The sequence below is a fragment of the Aspergillus udagawae genome (genome assembly GCF_001078395.1).
Source record: "Aspergillus udagawae IFM 46973 DNA, scaffold_8, whole genome shotgun sequence".
In the NCBI taxonomy this organism is placed as follows: Eukaryota; Fungi; Ascomycota; class Eurotiomycetes; order Eurotiales; family Aspergillaceae; genus Aspergillus; species Aspergillus udagawae.
The window spans coordinates 668,590-688,497 of NW_025091271.1; the positions used below are offsets into that span (position 1 = coordinate 668,590).

Genomic DNA, 19,908 nt, shown 5'->3' on the forward strand with positions numbered 1-19,908 from the left:
TCCAATATGTAATAGGATCAACACCAAGCCCCATCCGACGCCTCTCCTCCATTTCCATTGCCGTTACCGTTGCCATTACCATTCCCATTCCCATTCCCACCCGGCATGTAACTCGAACTCGAATTCGCAACGGTCGGCGTCGAAGCAGGCAACCCTGCCACATCCGGCAAATCACCCACCTCAACCCCCATACTGGGCGCAATGCGCCGCATAAAACTATCGCAGAGGACGAACGCCCTCCGACTCGCGGCATTGACGGACCCCATGGCATGCAGCCAGCGGAGGGATTTCTTGGTGCAGCGGATGACGGCCGCGGTGTCGGGGGCGGGGCCGAAGGGTGCGGCGTTGGGGACGGGGGTGGAGGGGAGGGGTGCGGAGGATGATAACCCCAGTAAAAGGGCGGTGGTTGCTTGCATTATGTAGTGGAGGATGCTCCACCAGGGGGAGAAGCGGAGGAGCCAGGCTGGATCGGGGGTTTCGGGGAGGATGGAGATGAGGGTGCAGGCGGAGCGGAGGCAGGAGGCGGAGAGGTTTGTGCGGCGGTTGCTGCCAGTGGTGTTGCCACTTGTTGTGCCGCTTATGGTGCCGCTGGTGGTGCCGCTGCTGTTGCTGGGGCCGCTGTTGGGCTCGTTGATGGTGGTGGTGGTGATGGTGGAGGTTGAGCGGGTGGTTGATTTGGGGTTGGGGTTGAGGGCTGCGTCTGGGGAGGGGGAAGGGGAGGCAGGGGACGAGGGTTCCTTCGAGGAAGGATCCTTCGAGGACTTGGGGTGCGCATGGGTCAGACAGGGTCGGCTGATCGTTATCCGCGCACTGTAGTAGGCGATTGCGAGGCAGACGCGTTCGCGCATGAAGGCATCGTCGGGGAGGTGTAGGGTGTCGTGTGGGTGCGGTTGCGAGGTGAAGCGGTAGACCGGAGGTAACTGGGCGAGCCAGGTGTCCAGGTTCGCCGAGTATTTGCGCACGCGCTGTTCGAGTTGAGAGGCTGTGTCGCGGAGGCCTTGGATGCTGTAGATTTTGTTGATAACGGCCTGGGTGATGGTGCAGAGGTCGACCAAACAATGAAAGAAGAGCGAGGGGCTGGGTTCGCAGCTGGCAAGCCACTGCGCTTTCGACTGGGCTTCTTCGTCTGTCTCAAAGATGGTGAGCTTGAGATGACTGGCCCGGGGCGATGGGTTCTGGAAGAGGCGGAGGACGTGCGGCTTGTCAAAGTTTTCTTCTTCAAAGGGGATGGGGAGCGGCGCCGCGCTGAGACCTTCGCTGACGCACGAGGCGCGCCCCGTCGTGGCCGTCAGGAGATGCTCGATCACGTAGATGGACCACCACAGCCGGCTGCGGGCTTCCTTGGACGCGTGATGCGTCCGGTCGTCCTCAAACCGCAGGTTGATTCCGAGCGACAGCGCGGAGCGGAAGGCCATGCTGGCAAAGTTGGAGGCACGGTTGATTTGGCCCAAGGTTAGCAGATAGAGGGCCACCAGTATCTCCACCTGGATCTGCTGTAGATCTGTATGTTCAAACAGCGCGGTCTCGCCCAGGCACAGTTTCCGCGCGCGGTTAAAGTAGACGAGGTCGTCCCAGTCCTCATCGCTTCCGACGCCGATTGCATCGTTCAACAAGACACAATATCGGCAACCCAAGGCAAAGATCATGTTCAATATCGCCAGCCATCGTCTCGGCGGCTTGGACGGCTGACTGAAGAACTGCCGGTACTGGGTCGCAAAAATAGTCTTCCGGATCACCTCGAACGCCGGATGGACCGACTCCATGTACGCCGCGAAGAACCGGTCCGCGACTTCCTTCGGCGGCAACTCATACGGGTCGACATCGTCCATGAGGGGGATGTTCAGATCATCGAGGTGGTAGCTCATCGTCGCGATGGGGACATCGTTCTTTTGCTGCGGCTGTTCTTGCTCGTCCAGACCCAGAGTCTCGAAGTTACCGTCGAACATGCGATTGCGGTTCTCGGCTTCGTCCTCCAGCTTCTGCATCCAGGTCACCTCGGAGTTTTTCCCAAAGTACCCTGTCGCTCGCGTCTTGTGGCTTCGGTTCAGATCCTCTTCGACCAGATCGATGGCGTTGAGCGACCCGACCGACGAGCTGGAACTGTCCGATAGCGCGCCGTCATTGTCGTTGTCGCCGTTGGGTGTCTTTAGAGTCCTCCTAATGCGTCGCGCAGAGTTCGCGTCCACCTCCGCCTCCAAGTCCCGCAGTAAACTCTCATACACTTTGACTCGGCGGGACAAAACCTCCAACTGCTTCTGATCCCGCACCCGCTTCACATCCAGATAGGAACAGGTGACATTGTGCTCGTGGCACTGTCGACAGACAGGCTTGTTGCCGTCACACTTGATCTTGCGCTGTCGGCAAGGCTCGCAGGCTCGCGCCGACCGGCGACGCTGCGAGTGGATGCTGTACGGCGCAGCTCGGGGGATCGCTACCTTGGCCACACCCGCACCAGGACCGTCCCTTCCCGACGAAGAGTTGGAGGACTGATGCGGATGAGGAGGTGGCCTTTCGTATTGATTGGGATATAGATAGTAGCCAGATTGTGGTGTGCCGGGGCTTACAGGCAGCCCTTGCCAGTACACAGCGGATGAGAGACCATTCGGAGCGGGCTGGTCGGGTTCAAAGCTGACTCCGTTACTCTGGGTAGGATTCAGTTCGACGGAAGGGTAGATCTCGGAAAAGTCTTCCATGGCAGATACATCGAAGAATAAGCGCTAAGCTAGGGATTCATTCGCACCAGAGAGGTTCGTTGTTTCGGACAATCCATGCGGATAGTGTCGCGTCTTGTCAAGGCTTGTCGAGGTAAGCAGCGAGTCTTTTCCAAGTAATCCAAAATATATCCTGGTCAGGATGTCGAACAACCCAAGCTGAGGAGCACAGCTTCCAGACAGCTAGAGGATGGGATGAACTCATAAGAACAGTCTTCGCCACGGTGCTGTGACTTGGGAGTTCGTTGGTGGGTCATCCACAGAAAGATAAAGGTGTGACGTCAAGGGCGCGCTCCGTGCATGTCCTCTTTACTACAAAACTCACTCCCGACTCGCTCTGTGGTACCCTTGTACCGTTGGTAAATGCATCCAATTAGTCGGCCATTCTGGTTGCTTTTTGTGATCGTCGTCGGTTGCCCAATATAAATGATTTCCTCTGTTTTTCTCCTGATGCTGCCCGTGGCTCACTCACCCATGTTACTGCAGACGGAGTAGTGATTGTATCAACATCAACATCAACACTCACTCGGCTTACGTCGTTCAGGGACAATCTCATCCTTTCCTAAACTCAGGCTCTCGTAGCGATCCAGCATATCGAAGAGTCCCAGTCCCGGATAGTCCTGTAGCCCCTGTTCCCCCTCCCCAGGCCCATGGTATCGCTCGTCCTCGTTCAGCTTCTGTAGCCCCTCGGCATACTCATCCCAGCGCGTCTGCTCCTTCATCGGGGTCTCCTCATCAAACAGATCCTTGAGCTCGTCCGACACCGCACTCGACTGGCGAATCCGGCGCCCCTGCGACTTGGCCCGGACCGACTGTCGGAACAGATGGAACAGGCTCCGACCGAGGTACGACCGACTCGCGATGATCGAGAAGGAGCTGGCGAGCGATAGAAAGTCGGAGTCCAGGATATCAAAGGATTCCTGCTCCAGCATGGCGAACAGGGCCAGATTGATCGCGTACATGGCGAAGTGATGCGCCCGGCTCATGCCGTACTCGCGCCGATGGAGCCGTGTCAGCGCCGAGATGCCCCGAGCGGCCGACTGCGTGATCTCCCAGGCGTTGTATTTGTTGATGGGACTCTGTCGCGGCGGGCTCTCAGGGGTCTTGGGCGCATCCGACGCGACGCTCGAGGAGTCGTCCTCGGAAGCACTGCATGAGAACAGGTTGATGACCAAGGTAAAGTATCGCAGCCTCAGCAGGATGATATGCGGCGGTGGCCGTCGTCCGGGATCGAAGACGTCCGGTAAGGCGTTATGCCAGCGACGCAGCCGCTCGTACAGGTCGTCCTTTGTCTGGCGCCGATACGCGGCCGACGCATTGCTCTGGTCGTCGGCGAACAGGACCCGGGAAATGTCGCGCGCGATCTCGCACAGATTGCACGACTCGTCAAAGTACTGGTTGAGATAGGCCGGTCGGGCAGCTCGGTGAGACGGATACGGCGTCCACACGCTGGCTCTGTCGTCCTCTCGGTCGATGCGGTTCACGTTGACTTTGGCTATGAGACTGGGCCGGAGGAAGCCAGTATGCACCACGCTGTTCATGTGAGAATTTCTTCCGGTTTAAAGGACGAAACCTTCGGACTTACGTGTCGATCTGGAACAGCCCCCAGGCAGTCCGCTTGAGAGAGACATCCATCTCTGGCGTGGTCTGGTCAAATTTCAAGCACTTCGGACCAAAGAGACCCAGAGACTCGCCGGCCCGGATGGCCTGGTGCAGCATGATGTATCCGAGGTCATCGTTCCCGGAAATGGAGTATCTATCGCATCAGCAGAGCAGGACCATTCAACAAGACAGGTGCACACACTTTTCATACAACAGCAACGTCCCCTGGAGGTACGCCAAGCTGAGTTTCTGGGATTCTTCCTCCCTCAGACGCTCCGCTTCAGATAGAAAGTCCGCGCCCTTGGTCACCAAGTCGCCCGGGACAACGTACGCCTCCGAGAACTCGGAGAAATGCTACTCTCGTCAGCAACCACAGGAATCCCAAAATGAAGTAAAGACACTTACGCAAGCATTCGCCAACAACGCATTCACCAAGAACGAACTACAAAAGTCCGAATCCTGCCGCCCACTCGCCATATGCGCCAGGAAGACATCGCGGTCCAGAAACGCATGGAACGGATAATCCCACGTGAAATACAACGAGACAAGATGCGAAACCAGATCCGCATCTTCGGTGACGCTCGTCCACGGCTTGGCCGGCACCTTGCACGGCGCCTCGTCACACAGATAATGGATATCCATGACCTTGCGCCGGAAGGACGGGCCCGCGCCCTCGACGTCGATCGTCCGCCGCACATCCTCGAGCTGCTGCACCGCCTGGCCCTCCCCGTCCAGCCGGATGAGCGTCTCGTCGATGAACGCGCGGATCTCCTCCGCCGTGGCGTTCTTGCGGATGATCTCCAGCAGCTTGAGCGCGTGAGGCTCGTCCGCCGTGCGGATCACCCGGAAGAGATCGTTGAGCATGTCCCGGTGGTAGTTCAGTTCCTCGGCGGTGCGTTTCTGCGCGACGCGCCGCCGCTGGTCGAGCGATTCGTCGAAGATGCATACCCGGTTGAAGGCGCGGCAGTTGTCGCAGGGGGGTACCCCCGAGCACTGTTTGCAGGTCAGCCATCAGCCATGTCCATGTCCAGAAGGTGGAGCTGTGTTCCGTCTAGACGGCCAAAATGAGACGTATGGGCCTGGTGGACTGTGGGTTGAACTACTAACCTTTCGCTTTGACTTCTTACAGGCCAGGCATGCCGTCGATACACGTTTCTTCCACGGACTCGTCGGCGAGGTCGGCGAGGTCGGCGAGGTCGGCGAAGTCTGTAGTCGGCCTGGGACGATCTGGCGAGGCGTTGAGGTTGGATCATTCATGTCGAGGCGTGGGTTGACAAGGGTAGAAGACGGCAGGATGCAGTGTCAGAAACGAACCCGTTCTCTGGGCCTCACCTAGAGTCATGCGACGATCGTCGACATAGGACGTTCAAGTCAGCCTCAATTTGCCTGCACTCGCCTCCACATGACGTTCGGACAACGACGTGACCGAGCACCAGGAACTCGATCCCGAGGACCATGGGGTACCATATCGCCCCAAGCTTGAAGTCATTATTCGGGATCCGTCTCCTACACGCCTCAGTGGAATTGGCTTTTATGCCATCTGAGATCCCCTTGGAACTGTTGGACATTGCCGACGTAGAATGCACTAAGAAAGTCGATGAGGTAGCAGCTACAATTGAGCCTACATCTAATCACGGAAATGTGCAAGTGTTTTGATTTGCCATTATGATGTCCAGCTAGCGGACGACACCAATAAGAGATAGTCCTCAATGAATCACCCTCGCTCAGGAACTCCATTCAACCAGGAGTGGCTTCACAAGCGACACAATTAAATAACAGTAAGAAGAGAAGAACACTGACGAATTGCTGCACTGCCAAATAAGGATTTGCACACACACCACAAAAACCATGCGTAATGCTTAGGCACAAACGTGCTTTCCTGGCAATTTTAGTCAACCAGACATCTCGACGAACCACCCAAAATACCCAGAGAAGTCAACCCGCTTCTTAACACAGTTCTATTAACCCACGCTGCCCGACGCAACTCCCCTCACCCCGATGGCGGCAACCGGACATGCGAGGTGAATTAAAAATGACCAAGGGTAGAAGAGAAGCAATGAAACTCGTTTCATTTAGTGCTCCAGGATTCTCAAGCTTCCCTGGACCACACAGTTCTCCAGCACCGAGCCAGGGGGGATGTCGATCGTGCTGCCCTCGGTAGCGACGATAATGACGGTTCCCTTCAGGGTGACATTGCGGCCGAGGTTGACAGCACCGGTAATGGTGAGGTGATCCAGCTCGACGATGCGAGGAATGCTGGGGATGCGCTTCTGGAAATCCGACACCTTCTTGAAGTCTGATCCAAGCTTGATGACGGGCACACCGCCGAAGCGGTTGGGGTCCATGACGAGCTGACCGTGCTCGAGACGGTAGAGATCCGACTTGACCAGCAAGAGATCGGAGCAAGTCTTGACGGGCAGGAAACGGCGACGGGGGACGTTGACACCGTGTGCGTTCTTGAAGTGGCGGATGGCCGCACCGACGGCGGTCTCCAGCTGGTAGATGGCCTGGTCGGCCTCGCCCTTCTTGTCGGCGGGGATGGACTTCTCGTTGGCAATGATCTCCATCTCCAACTCGTTCTCCTCAACAACACGCTTGATGGCGCGGAGGTTCATCCAGATATTGTTGGTGTTGAAGTACTTGAACTTCTTGATGGACTTGAACTCGTTGACGTGCTCCTTGGGCACCTGGGCGATTTCGAGCAGGCGGGCCTTGCCCTCGTAGTCAATGATGGTACCACCCTTGACGTCGGCCTTGGTCTTGTCGGTCAACTCCATGATGTACTCAGCGTTGGTGTCCGCCATGTGCTGCAAGATCCGGAGATCCACAACGGCACCGAGATTGTCGGCATTGGAGAGGAAGATGTACTCGACACCACGGTCGAGCAGCTTGTCCAGAGTGCCCGAGTTGTACAGCGACTCGAAAACGTCACCGTGACCGGGAGGGTACCAGTCCTGCAGAGGAGCGTCAAAGCTCTTGGGGGCGGGGAGGAGAGAGTCCTTGATGATACGAGGGTAGCGGGACTGGTTGAAGGTGATGATGTCGACGTTGTGGCCCTGATACTTCTTGATGATGGACTGGGTGTCCTGGTCGGTGTTGAACGAGTTCATCAGAACGAAGGGCACGTTGACGTTGTAGGTGCGGTTCAGGTGTTCAATCTGACGAACGGACAAATCCAAGAAGGACATGCCCTCACGGACTTCAATGACGGACTTGGGACCAACGCAACCCATGGAGGTACCGAGACCACCGTTGAGCTTGACGACGGCCAGCTTGTTCAGGAACTCCACCGACGCCTCGGCGCCCAGGTCTTTGTAGTCGACGACCTGGTTGGGCGCAGGAGGGTTGATGCGGTCCCAGTTGACGACATTGCCCTTGGCCTTATCGTTGAGGAATCTGCGGAAGAGAGCGAAGAAGTTGTCCATCTCGGCCTCGAAGCGCTTCTTCTCGTCGGGGTCAGGAACGGTCTCGGCGAGGGCGTTCAGAGCATTACGCATCTGAGAAGCAGCGACGCTGGTGGAGGCATTCTCGAAGGCCTGAGCACGAGGAAATTGGGTCAGTTTGTTTGCAGAAGGAAAAAAGAGAGGCATGTTGCTATGACTATCGCCGCAGCTATCAAATTGAAAATGATAAGGGAACTTGATGGATGGGGATAATGCTTGTAGCAAAGCTGATAAAAGGGGCAAGGATGCAGAACGAGAGAGCTTGTTGTGGTAAACAATGCATGAACTGTCACAAGTTGAAGGAAAGACAGGGTGAGGTATTTAAGCACTGTAGGTGATTGTGGCTGAAACTAGGCAAGCCCAGCTGTCCAGCACCTCCTTCCAACACCAACTGAATTGTGATTTTAGAGCACCGGAGAGCTTTTCGTGCCAGGTTCTGATTCTGCGACCAGAGGAAATGCGACTGCAAGATGATCAACTTACCATGTGAGACTGGGACTTCGCGTGGTGCTTTCCGAACGAGCCATCGTTAGAGGCCTCGTTGGCGGGAGCTCTGAGGTGAGTAGGCAAAGCTTTGGCTGCCATTATGAGTGATGATTTTGCGGGCGATTTCTAGAGGTAGAGAAGTGAAGACGTAGATATCCACTCGAAGAACAGAGCTTATCGATGTGGTCAAAGTCCGCTCACTAAGTACTCAAGCAGGCCAAGTTAGTGACGACAGTCTTTGGGTGGGAAAGTAGACGGTCAAAAGGGCGGGAAAAGAAAGCGAGAGAGGACACGAAGCTTGATTTAAGTGGGAAAACAGGTCTGGGTTTTCTGTTCAGAATCCAGACAAAGTTGCCACGGGAGAGTGTCGATCGATCGACAGAGGGGCAGCAGGATGTCGACAAGCTGCCGTCATTGGCAATACAGCAAGCAGGTAATACTTGGGAGGGGTAGAGGTACTCCTAAGGTACCTTGGGAACGACAGGGGGAGCACATACATTTTTTCGCTGTTGAGGGACGGTAACAGTAGAGTAGGTGGGGAGATGGTAGTTGACAGAGAAGAGAGAAACAAGAGAAGAGATGAGAAGAGGGATGCTGGTTAACTAATATAAATGCCTCTACCTATCGAAGAACGGTCAAGCTTGCTGCCAACTTGGTCGCAGCTCTTGTTACCGTGCTATTATTATTGCTACTATTATTTATTAGCTATGCGGGACGATGACGATGGTGTTCCTTTTTCCCCTCCCAGTGGGGGTACAGTAAGACACTGTACGGATTGTGTCCGTTTCCCAGTACAGGAGACAGGAATGGACCAATTCTGTCTTTTGATTGGTTGTACAAGCTGCAATATCCGAGTGTCAGGGGCGTTGGTACAGCAACGTATGGTACGGTACTGTATTTCGGACGGTCCTGTACTCTGCGGATACACCGCTATCTTTCTTTCTTGGTCTCCCGATTATTCTGAAGCATTTTTTCTGCCTAAGGTATCTCTGCAAGCAGAAAACTCGACTTGTCAATTGTCAACCATCACCAAGTATGCGACAAGCTCAAGTCATCCGACCCCTCACAACTGACAATTGCAGCGACATTGAAACCGGCTGAACTCTGTAGTATTCTAGACCTCAGCCAGGTATTAAGCTCCCCCTTTTTCAGGGTTCACAACCCATCGCAATCATTTGCCCCACAGACCTCGTCACCTTATCCAGGAGTATCTACTCCATACCTATGTTAACATTACTGGAGCAGACACCACGCATATACACCATATCACAACTATAGGGTACATTGAGACACACATCCTAAGAAAGGTAGCAGTAACACACTCTCTCGTCCTATCTCTTCAAGAGAGCAGAAAGTCCAGCCGGTGATCAGATCGCTCCCGTCCTCCCACTCAATCGCAGTCCCTGTCTCAACCTCTTGGCAGTTTGGCTCCCTGTCCGTGGCGGACTGACCATCCCAAATCGGTCCTTGCGGTCTAATATCCATCCACAGTCTGGTACCGAGTAGATAGACTTGATAGATAGTTACTTATCATTGATTGCTAAATTTACCTCCTCGCTGTCTTCATTAAAATGTAAAAATTAGTCTCTGGTACAGTGGTACTCCGTACCAACCACACCAGCCCAAATCAAACCCACAGCAGCCGTAGTAGAATCCTGAAAGCCATGGAAATCAATAGCGTATGGACCGTCATCCCCTGTCTCACAGCCCACACTCCACAAGCCCTGTCTCACTATCAGAAAGGAAAATCCATGGGTACACGATCTAGAACCCCCACGGAAGACCTGGGAAGATTCTTCTTCTAGCTGTGCTCTAGGAAGTCTATTGTTACAGTCTTCATTTCTTCTACCGATCTCAGATTGGCGGGTCACTGTCACTGTCACTGTCACTGGTCTCCTAAGATGGGTGGGCAGCTTATTGACCGACCGTCAAAGCTCAGGTCCCTATCTACGTACCATCACAGAATCAGAATTCTCTGTACTCTGCTAACCACGATAGCTTAAGATTACGGAGTACACACTTCAGTCCTGTAGGTAGTAGAGAGTTGTCGATACGAGGTGGATGAGACAGGTCGTTTGCCTTCATCCATGTCGGGTATCTTTTCCACTGTTACACCAGCCATCGGGACTGGCATCCGAGGGCATTCATGCACGTTATCATGACTACATCTTTTTCTTCTCCAAGGTTCACGAATAAATGCCCACGTCAATACATCCAGACGCTATCAGGGATATCATCACATAAACCAAGTAAGGAAAAATAAACAATAAAAAGTAGACCATCCACATATCCAGCCTTCTCTCTCAAATCTATATACACTATGCCCCACTCACGCTCCTCTTGCTAAGGAAGCTTCGCCGGCCCGCCTTCTTCGAGTCGGGACTGTCCATCAGCTCCGACGACGCATCATTGTTGGAGTGCGCAGTTCCAGGTCGCAGGCTCGATTCTGGCTGCGAGAAACTGCTCCTGATGCACACGACCCCGCTGCCGACCTTGACCTGCTTCTCTTGTCCGGCCACGGAGCCCTGGTCGTCCACAAAGAACAGGGCCTCGCCCAGAGTGCTGTCCGAGCCAAATGTCGCGTGGTCGACGACGCGGACCTGGTACTGCGCATCCGCCGTGGTGTTGTGCACTCGGCAAGTCTCGTGCGAGGCGTCAAACTGCACCGGCCCGCCGCCGCTGGCCTTGATGGCCTTGGTCTTGAGCACCTCCTTGGCACCCTTGGGACCGAGCGCCTTGATTATGACTCGGACGTTGGATGATGGAGGGTAGTTGCTGGCAGAGACTACAGCGATCGTCGCAGTGCCAGTCTCTCCCTTGCCCGCTCCGCCACCAATGCCGAGTCGGTCACCAAAGTGCGACACCACGCTTCGGGTCCGTGCGTGCTGTAATGAGTTGAGAGTCGAGCTTGGCGCGGTCGCACCGTCGACCAAGATGGCGGATGGTGTCTGGGTTGTCTCCGTCTTCGAGACTTCTTCTGGTTCCTCCGGGATCTCACCGCTCGACGAATCATCTCCCTTGAACCGTGACATGATGCCATGCTTCAAGAACGATGCACCCTTGATGACATTGCCGCCTACAAAGCCGACTCCCTTGACTGGGGCGCCAACGATCTTGCCAGGGGTTGCGAAAGTACCGGAGAACGTGGAGGATCCTTGACGGGACCGCATGACATAGTTTGACTTGAAGAGCATGTTCAGACGGATGGCTCCCGACTTGCCGTCGAGCGTTAACGTAACTTCCTGGCTGTGGAAGGGCTCCAGCATCTCAAGGTTGATGTCGGCACCGCCTAGATAGTCGGCCTTCTCACCAAAGTCCCAATCGTACACGTCCACGCGGAATTTGGCGCCAATTCGAGATTTGATAGGGATCTCGAAGAATTCGTTCCATGCAGGGTGAAGAGTCTTCTTCTGCACCTTGGTCTTGAAAACTTCCTTGTCCCCCAATTTGAATTTGCAGTAAGGATCGCTGAAGCCGTTGCGGTCTGCAGAGGGAAGGTCGGCGGCATCCAGAACATTCACACGAAGGTTACCCATGTTGTTAATACTCTCGGACGGGTCAAGCTTCATCTTCACAGGGATGTACCTGGCACTGACTGTCACCTTACTCACCTCCCCGTCGTTCGACCGGAGAACAAGTTCAGTGGGCGTATACTACATATGGTTAGTTAACTATCCGCAACAAAAAGCAGGCTTGATCGGCAGTGAATATACCAAAATACGCTGCAGCGTCGGAAGTGTATCGCCAGTCAGTTTCGCAACTGTGTGTTCGTCGCTGTCGTCCTTGCCATCGTTCTTGTCTACCAGGCGAAGAGTGATCTTGGAAAATTCCATTTCACGTACGAAAGCATCTCCAACTACTACTGATCAGCCTCTTTCTCTTGAAGTAGGCTCAGGGGACAAACCATCAACTAGCTTGGCAGCCTTTGAGCGGATCTTGGCTGTCGAGTACGACGGGAACATGTGGTCGTCCATCAGCACCTCCAACTGCACATTCGAACGAGAAAGTTGAACTTCGTGGAACTTGAACACCACGAAGCCAGACTCTGTGAATATGTAAGCAACCCGCCTCGTAGATCAGTAATACGAAAGGAGAAAGGGCAATGGAAAGTACCATATTTGGAAATATCCTCAGCGGCAATGTATGTCTTCGGCACTTCCTTGATAGACCTGACGGACATGACTTCGGAGTCCTTGGCGGTTGAGGAGAAGCTACCGTTGCGGTTGGGTACTTTGAGATCATCACCATTAGTCGTAGTACCGTTTGTCGCAGCACCATTTTGGCCATTGGTGGAGGTTCTTGATGTCTTGGAATCGACGCTAGGGTTCTTGGAATGGTAGCTTTTGCGCTTAGAGTCGATACTCTTCCTCGCCGCTGGGACATCGAGACCTTCCATCTCCTCGGCTTCCTCTTCTTCCTCATCCTCAGGGTTAACCACAGGCACAGCTGGGTAGAATGCAACGGTGTAATTGAGGAGACCCTTTTCACGGTGGCCCGAGCGAAGAGGACTTGAGATGAGCTGCTTCTCGTCGTCGGTCTCGTACTCGCCGTTCTCATTCTCATGGACGTAGTCAGAAGCGTTGATCTCAAATGAGCCCAGGCTGCGGTCATCATTGATCGACTCCTCATCCATAACCTCCAAAGTAAGCTTCTCACGGGAGCTGTGAATAGGGACATACACCACCTCATCCCACTCAGGGTTGAGGTTATTTCGGAAAGTAACCGTACGACCTTTCATAATTCCAGACAGCAGAACCCTGACGTATGGATCAGACTTGCCCATCTTCTCCAGGTTCCGAAGATCAGTTGCACTCTTGAAGTGGAAGCGCATCACACCGATAGGATCAATGTAACCAGCACTTCCAGAGATGCCACCGATAGCAACTGGTTTCCACTGCAAGGTCAACTTGGCCCGCCCAGTCTTGGTTCCCTGAAGATGGAACCAGTTCTGGCCCTTTTCCATCATCTTGAGCATATCATTCAGCTTGATTTGGTACGAACCAAGAATGGGGTCCGTTCTGAGATCGCGGTCGTCCTTGATGATCAATCCCAGACGAGCCGACTTTCTGTCCGTGATCAAGAATTCCTTAGAGTTGTCCTGGAAAATAGGGTTGTTCGTGCGCTTTAGTTTCTTCGTGATGTGGATTTCCTTTCCGTTCAAGAGAAGGACGCCGTAAGGGTTGAGCTGGCCGACTATACTCTTCGCTGCATCAAGATCCTTGGCCTGCTCAACGGTAAACCGGGCAATACCAGTGTTCAGCTCCGGTGGGGGCTCGGTTTCGCCGTTCTCCAGCTTGCGGCCTTCCAGCACGGGGAAGAATCGAATATCGGCATGGATTGCGCCACGCGGTCTGCCGCTGGCCATGACTTCGAGGTAGATGCTTTCGTGCTCTGGCTGCTCTTCAAGCCTGTCCAATGGGAAATTAGCAGTGCCGAGTTCTTTGTCCTTCCGGTACTCGTTCCAGTCGTATGGGATGATTGTGAGCGACTCTGCAAAGGAGGTGATAATAACATAGACCGTTTCTCCCCATCTGGGACTATCCGTATCGTGGACGGTCTTCGTGCGACCCAGTTCGACGCGGTTGTTGAGAGACACGACAGCGTAAGGGTCGGGGGTTCCTGCAAACTTATCTGGGTTCTTCAACTGCTGAGCGCCATGGAGTGTCACAGCGACCACGCCGATAGCCTGGTCCACAGCGTTGCCAGCCAGCATCTTGGCAATTTCGATCGGGAAGACGTTAGGAGCGTACATCATGGGTCCCAGATTGCCGTGGATCTGCTCCTTGATGAAACTCTCAAGACCGGGAATGAAGTTAATGTCGAAGCCAAGAGTGTCGCCTCCGAGGGGTTTGCAGACATAGTCGATCTCCGGTCGCTCCAAGAAGCAGACATCAACACGCTCGATGTGAGGGAAAGGAATCTGAAGCTTCACCTTGACCCTCATGAGACCGCTGCAAGCCATGTCCTCAACAATCACGTCTAGACCTTTGCTCACAACACCTTTGCCAACTCTGACTTCCAAGACGATCTTGGGGTTGATCTTGTTCTTCAGCTGGCGGGCAGTCAAATCCATGACGTCGTTTGGCGTGAAGCTGAACTTCCAATCCATAATGACAGTGTCGACTTCAGTTTTAGGATAGGTCTTGACGTGCTCCAACCGCGGAGGCTTGCTACCCAGGATAAAAGTCTTCAATCGCAAACTATCGAGCATGGCAGGGGTCGAAGTGCTGAGAACCTGGTCAACCGAGTTTATGATCGAGTCGCACAAGACGGGCGCATAAATGGGCCAGAACTTGACCAGGAAGCTGTTGATCCATTCCAAGCTCTCGGTGTCGGTTTCCAGGCGTTGCTTGGCCATTTCACGGCTGACGTCGTCCCGAAAATTCCGTCGCAGGCGCCGAATCGATGTTCGATAGTACGTACCACACGCAGCCATGACAATAAAGATCCAGCCCAGTCCGCCGCCCAAGACAGCAACGAGCCAGGAGGCTAAACACGCAAAGATAATCACGCCGGCATTGTGAAACCAGTCTTAGATTGCTATCAGAACGACGGTCGTGGAGAGGACATGGGCATGGGATAACTTTCTCTCACCTCCGAAGAACCTATCATCCAGTTTGCTTTCCAGAAAGTCCTGGTGATCTAACAATGTACCCTCTGCCTTCTCTTCCTCGGTCTGTAGCTTTTCGAACTGCGGAGCCCATCCTGTCCGGTCGCGAGCCCATCGCAAATCATCGGTGATTCCCGCGTCTTCTTTGTTGTCCTCCTCGGTTTTCACGGTTTCTTCCTTCATGAGGTCTGTCGCCGATTTCGGAGGGGGCAAGACATATTGGTCCGGAGTTCCATCATCCTATGGGATGGTTGTCAACATTAGCCGTTTGATCGTAGAATGAGGGTAGTGCTAGAAGCCTGAAGCGTACTCACAACGTCCGTAACAATAGCCTTCGCTTTGGGCTTTTTGTCATGATGAAAACCTGGTGGTACTCGCTATGGGGAATGGAGAGGGAGATTAGCGATCATTCAACTACAACGAGCGTGGACAAAGTTAAGGTAAAACTCACTGCTGCTGCTGCTGCGGCTTTCTCTTCGGGAGAAGCGTCAGGGTTGAATTGATACGCGGGCAAGCCAGCTTTTCTTGTTTCCTCGATCAATACCTTCTCCACCGCTTCTGGTCGGAGATTAGATTGAGGGTCTTTGGAGGCCTCTTGCGCAGTCTCAATGGCTCCCTGCTGCCTCAATTCAAGCTTTTGGTCCTCTACGTTCTGCGAGGCCATGGCTGCCGCCGGTCCGGGGAACAAAGCAGAAGCTTCGGGTGAAGAATTCACCTACTACAAACCGTTAGAGAACCGCCAATGGTGGCCTTCTTCTCTTGGAGTCGTGAGAAGACGAGGACAAATATGTACTGATGATGTACTGATGAGCAAGGACAAGGGTGGGAAAAGAAAATGAGAGAGAAAAAGGATCAACGAAAAATACAAAATCTAAGGCAATAGTGTGTATTTCGGTTCAAGAGAGTTTGGGGGGCGCTCAAGTGTGAGCATCGGATTTTGGCGCTTAGTTTCGATGGTTGCCTTCAAAAATCTCCGCAGCGGGGAGCCCAAAGTGCCAACAATGACGAGCTGAGATGGAGATACACTTAGGTAGCGGGACTTGCTCCGTACCTGGGAACTGAGGCACCCACTTCCGAGAACGGGCGAGAGAAGGAGGCAGTATTCTTAGTATACACTGTCGAAAGTCGACCAGATGGGTTTATGATGAAATAAATAGAATAGAGAAGAGTTCGGTCAGATCAGGGTAACGCAGCCGAGGATTGAGTTGATTCAGAGCCACTTGCGTCAAAAGTGAGCGCGGCCAGTGTACGGAGTATGGTGGAGTGGCATGGATCAGCGCGAGAGAACGATTATGGGGATTAAAGGGTACAAAAGGCCGATGATGAATGCCAATTGATTGGATAGGTGACGATCAAGATATAGAGGAATTTGACATAGAGTACTCTCGAAGTAGAAGGTAGAGAGATATCTATCTATTAGTCGACAGACTCTGGAGGAGGTCAAGAAAAGGGATCAGGCCAGCTAGCTTCGGGTCGTGACGTATCTGTCTACCTACCGTCCAGAAAAGGAGGATGAAGGTTCCGCGATCGATCTACTTCCTAGTTCCTAGGTACCTTTAGTACTACTTTCTTTTTCCCCTCCTCATTCGTTATCCTTTCTTCTCCTGAACGAATCATTTTTTTGTGGAGACTTGAGACTATCGGCGATTAGCGTGAATTACGACAGCAGACAGCACTTCGCTTTACGAACGATCCACGTTTCTTCCAATAATATTCCACTGAATTATTAGTCCTTCTTGTACTGCGGAATACCAGTTTTAGTATGATACTTTAACATACAGCAAAATACTGAGTAGCCGAGGCACGTCGGCCTGGTTGAGCGCAAACGGCCTGTCAAGGAGCTCTTAGAATAATAATTGCACCGCCACATTATTGGATCCAAGCTAACCCAAAAGTAGAAACACTGGAAGGCTAAGTCGATAGTGCGCCACATCACTGTCCTCTAGTTAGTCTGGTATGACTATGACTAAGGTACGGGGTATGGTAAAGTTCCTTAGATGGATGAATACCTACTGTGTAGGTACTGCATCATCTGTCAAGAAAATCATCCTCCAATTGCCTTCCTAGTTCTGTATCAGATACCGTCTCTTACCAATCAGGCAGCTACATTAACGGTTGAGTCCTGTCGAGATTCCTCACTGTAAATCACATCTGCACTGGTTTCTTGCGACAACTTCACATTATCGACTGTGAGCGATGCCTGGCTTTCGGCGTCACGTACAAAACCATATTATCATATTTGACCTCATCGTCTCCAGATCCGAATTCCACAGAGAGCAATAGTAGGCAACCCTTTGAGTAAAATTCTGAATGAAGTACTGGCACTCTCCTGTTGCCCAGTTATCCTTCCGTCACCAGCAACACTTCCTCAAGGAATATACAGGTCGATTGTAATAACCCCGAAATCTCGGTCATCTTGATTTTTGCCAATTGCCACGCAAGTTGACATCAAAGATAATACCTGGCTAGTGCCTTTGCTTACACGTAGGCACATAGCGTACGCTGTACAAGCATTGAGCTGAATTGTCCTGCGATCTGAGATCATTGGACAGAGTATACTACTCCGTGGAAAATGATATATATTCGAGGTAGGTCAAGCATACAGGATTGAAACTTTGACCACGGCCATCCCAATCCTTCCTACCCTCATAAAATATATCAAGGACTTTAAACCACTGCAGCGATTATTTTGTTCAATCGTAGACACCACTAATAGTCCACGTCGAGGATTGACTACAACTATCGATTTCAGTCCATTGAAACGGCCCATGCTTACACTAGTTCATGACTATACGATCAACCTTAAAACGGACCAGTTGATAACTTGATACTGCTACGAAGCTAGGAACCATTGACTGTCTCACATCCACCCATGGTTCTCAATGAAGATGTGGGGGAGATCTTGCACAACCATAGATGCTCGTCAGCCTGAGGCACTATTCACTCGAGGCCATTCACGTGTGTGATGAAATCGCAATCATGCATAAGCTAGAGAAACCTGGATATTGAGGCTTGAGCCTGGGCCTCTGGTGGAATTGAATCATGGAATTTTACAGAATAACCGAAGACGGGGACCAGACTCCAGGTCCATGCGCCGGATTTAACTTTGCAAGTTCAAGCTAGTCATGCAGCTAACGTCTGTCTCAATACCTAGTCTAGATACTACATACTCGGAGTAGTGACGCAGTGCGCAGATAGGCCTTACTCCGTACTATGGTAGTCCTGCAGTATGTACAGTAGGACAGGAATGGCTTCCCCTTATGGCTTCACTTGAGGTGGCAGAGCCCTTTACGTCCTTCCACTATTCATTGTTCAGCAACTTGCCGCCTTAATTTCTCTTATGAATAAGACGTTCTCGCCGAAGTGATGTGATGGTGATCTCAAGCTTGTCGAGATTTGAGTTGGTTCAGCAGGTCCGCTTTGATGAATAACTCTGTTCGCCCTCCAATGCTTCAACGGCAATATTCTTCCTCGGAACATCAGTTTAGATGATTGACAACCCTCGGATGATGATGGGGTACTAGCAACTAATCGATGTCAATAAGATACTTCTACTAATGATACTTGCAACCTTCAAAAATCAAGTAAGCTAGACCAGGGCTGTCTGATGCAAAGCTAGAGCCAGAAGGATCTCCGATTCATAGCATATCATTACAAGCCACTAGACGCAATCATATCTTAAACTCTGATCTCATTCTCTAACCCTGAACGGGTTGCTCATATCAAGAGAACAGGAGACCTTAAAACCTTGACCAGTCCCGAGACATAAGAACGCCAACGCTATGCACACACACAAATGACCTGGCGCAAGATGAGCGCGCTATAAATACGAAGGTAGAAAACAGAAGAAAGGAACAGTGATATCAGCCGTGGGACGACGTTCATCGACGACAAGCTCGTGCAACAAGCTAAAATCCGAGAGCCTTTTGCAGCCAAGGATCGTAATACTCGCAGCTCTCCGGACTCACGGCACCGCCAGGGACGCAGAGCTTGAAGACAGGGCATGGACCGCAGGGTGCTTCGGTCATGGCGTTCGTGACCAGCCTGTCGCCCACGTCCTCCACGTCACCCTCTGGTTTCCGATTCTTTTCCATTTTCACAGCTGCGGGGTTCTTGACCGATTTATAGAATTGACCGTTGTTCAGCGCAACGAGCTTCTTGTCATAGCAGAGCATCTCCAGCAATTGTATGATGCTCTCCTCTCCGAGCCGGACGGGTGTTATCCCACTTTCGTTCACTGCCGCAGTAATCATCGCGACCGTCGGATAGCCCTCATAGCCGGCAGGATAAGGGAGATATTTCTTTTCACCCGATTCTTGCTTTACCGAGGCACGCCCGTCGGCCGTTTTCAAGCGCTTGTTCCCGGTAGCAGGAACCTCATACCAACTCTTCCGGCTAACGGTATACTCGATGAAGCCAGCGACCGTACTGATAAAGTTCGCGTCCAGTACGCCGTCAGTAAACCAAGCGCCACCCGTCACATCCTCACTCGGAGCAAGGCCGGCCAGCATATACATCTTCCGACTCGGAAACTTGACATTGTGGACACTCTTGATGTAATTCTTCCCTTCCAGTGATTTGAGGCAACGATCTAAGATAGATTTGTGTAAGTTGGTCCGATTCTGTATCGCACGGACCCAGATGCCGTTGCGTCCTGTCGAGTGGATGACATTGTAGACTAGACTTTCATCGGGGCTGAGATTCTGGAGCCTATGCAAGAAAAGAATAGGACGTTAGCAGCGGTCCACATTGACTTGATAGTATCCAACGAGTGACCTACTTCTCGGCGTCTTCCCGAGAAATGATCTTCCATGCCAAACGATCATTTTTGCCCTGAAGGAGGCGAAATAGCTTTTGGTCAACGAGCAACTGTGTGCATTGCAGCAGAAGTGGTAGGTTATTCCTTTCGGTGACACCTAAGCCCAGCAGGTCTTGTTGATAAAAGAGATGATCAGAGTCGTATCTCTTCAGACATTCGTCGTAAAGTTTAGATGCAAGCTCGTTGATGGAGCTGCCAGAGGGCCCTGCGGAGGCCATTTTCGAGCCGTCGGTCACA

At 52.6% G+C, this 19,908-nt stretch overlaps 5 protein-coding genes across 5 annotated transcripts; all 5 read right to left on the reverse strand.

Annotated features, from left to right (window-relative positions):
- Positions 1-17: 17 nt before the first annotated feature.
- Aud_009736 (uncharacterized protein) lies at positions 18-2,693 on the reverse strand (the record flags this gene model as incomplete). Its single annotated transcript, XM_043294585.1, has 1 exon — positions 18-2,693. The coding sequence occupies one exon, from the start codon at positions 2,691-2,693 to the stop codon at positions 18-20; it is 2,676 nt and encodes an 891-aa protein (XP_043150520.1).
- A 533-nt stretch (positions 2,694-3,226) lies between these two features.
- Positions 3,227-5,570, reverse strand: Aud_009737 (uncharacterized protein; the record flags this gene model as incomplete). Its single annotated transcript, XM_043294586.1, has 5 exons — positions 3,227-4,244; positions 4,297-4,467; positions 4,516-4,667; positions 4,719-5,306; positions 5,421-5,570. The coding sequence occupies 5 exons, from the start codon at positions 5,568-5,570 to the stop codon at positions 3,227-3,229; spliced, it is 2,079 nt and encodes a 692-aa protein (XP_043150521.1).
- An 815-nt stretch (positions 5,571-6,385) lies between these two features.
- ugp1 (UTP glucose-1-phosphate uridylyltransferase) lies at positions 6,386-8,341 on the reverse strand (the record flags this gene model as incomplete). The annotated part of the gene is made up of 2 exons (XM_043294587.1): positions 6,386-7,849; positions 8,240-8,341. The coding sequence occupies 2 exons, from the start codon at positions 8,339-8,341 to the stop codon at positions 6,386-6,388; spliced, it is 1,566 nt and encodes a 521-aa protein (XP_043150522.1).
- A 2,219-nt stretch (positions 8,342-10,560) lies between these two features.
- Positions 10,561-15,516, reverse strand: Aud_009739 (putative membrane bound C2 domain protein (vp115); the record flags this gene model as incomplete). Its single annotated transcript, XM_043294588.1, has 7 exons — positions 10,561-11,895; positions 11,956-12,098; positions 12,147-12,287; positions 12,356-14,773; positions 14,837-15,092; positions 15,167-15,229; positions 15,304-15,516. 7 exons carry the CDS (start codon positions 15,514-15,516, stop codon positions 10,561-10,563), a joined length of 4,569 nt encoding a protein of 1,522 aa, XP_043150523.1.
- Positions 15,517-18,760: 3,244 nt separating this feature from the next.
- On the reverse strand, positions 18,761-19,889 carry Aud_009740 (RPC34 RNA polymerase subunit family protein; the record flags this gene model as incomplete). Its single annotated transcript, XM_043294589.1, has 2 exons — positions 18,761-19,562; positions 19,633-19,889. 2 exons carry the CDS (start codon positions 19,887-19,889, stop codon positions 18,761-18,763), a joined length of 1,059 nt encoding a protein of 352 aa, XP_043150524.1.
- Positions 19,890-19,908: the final 19 nt, after the last annotated feature.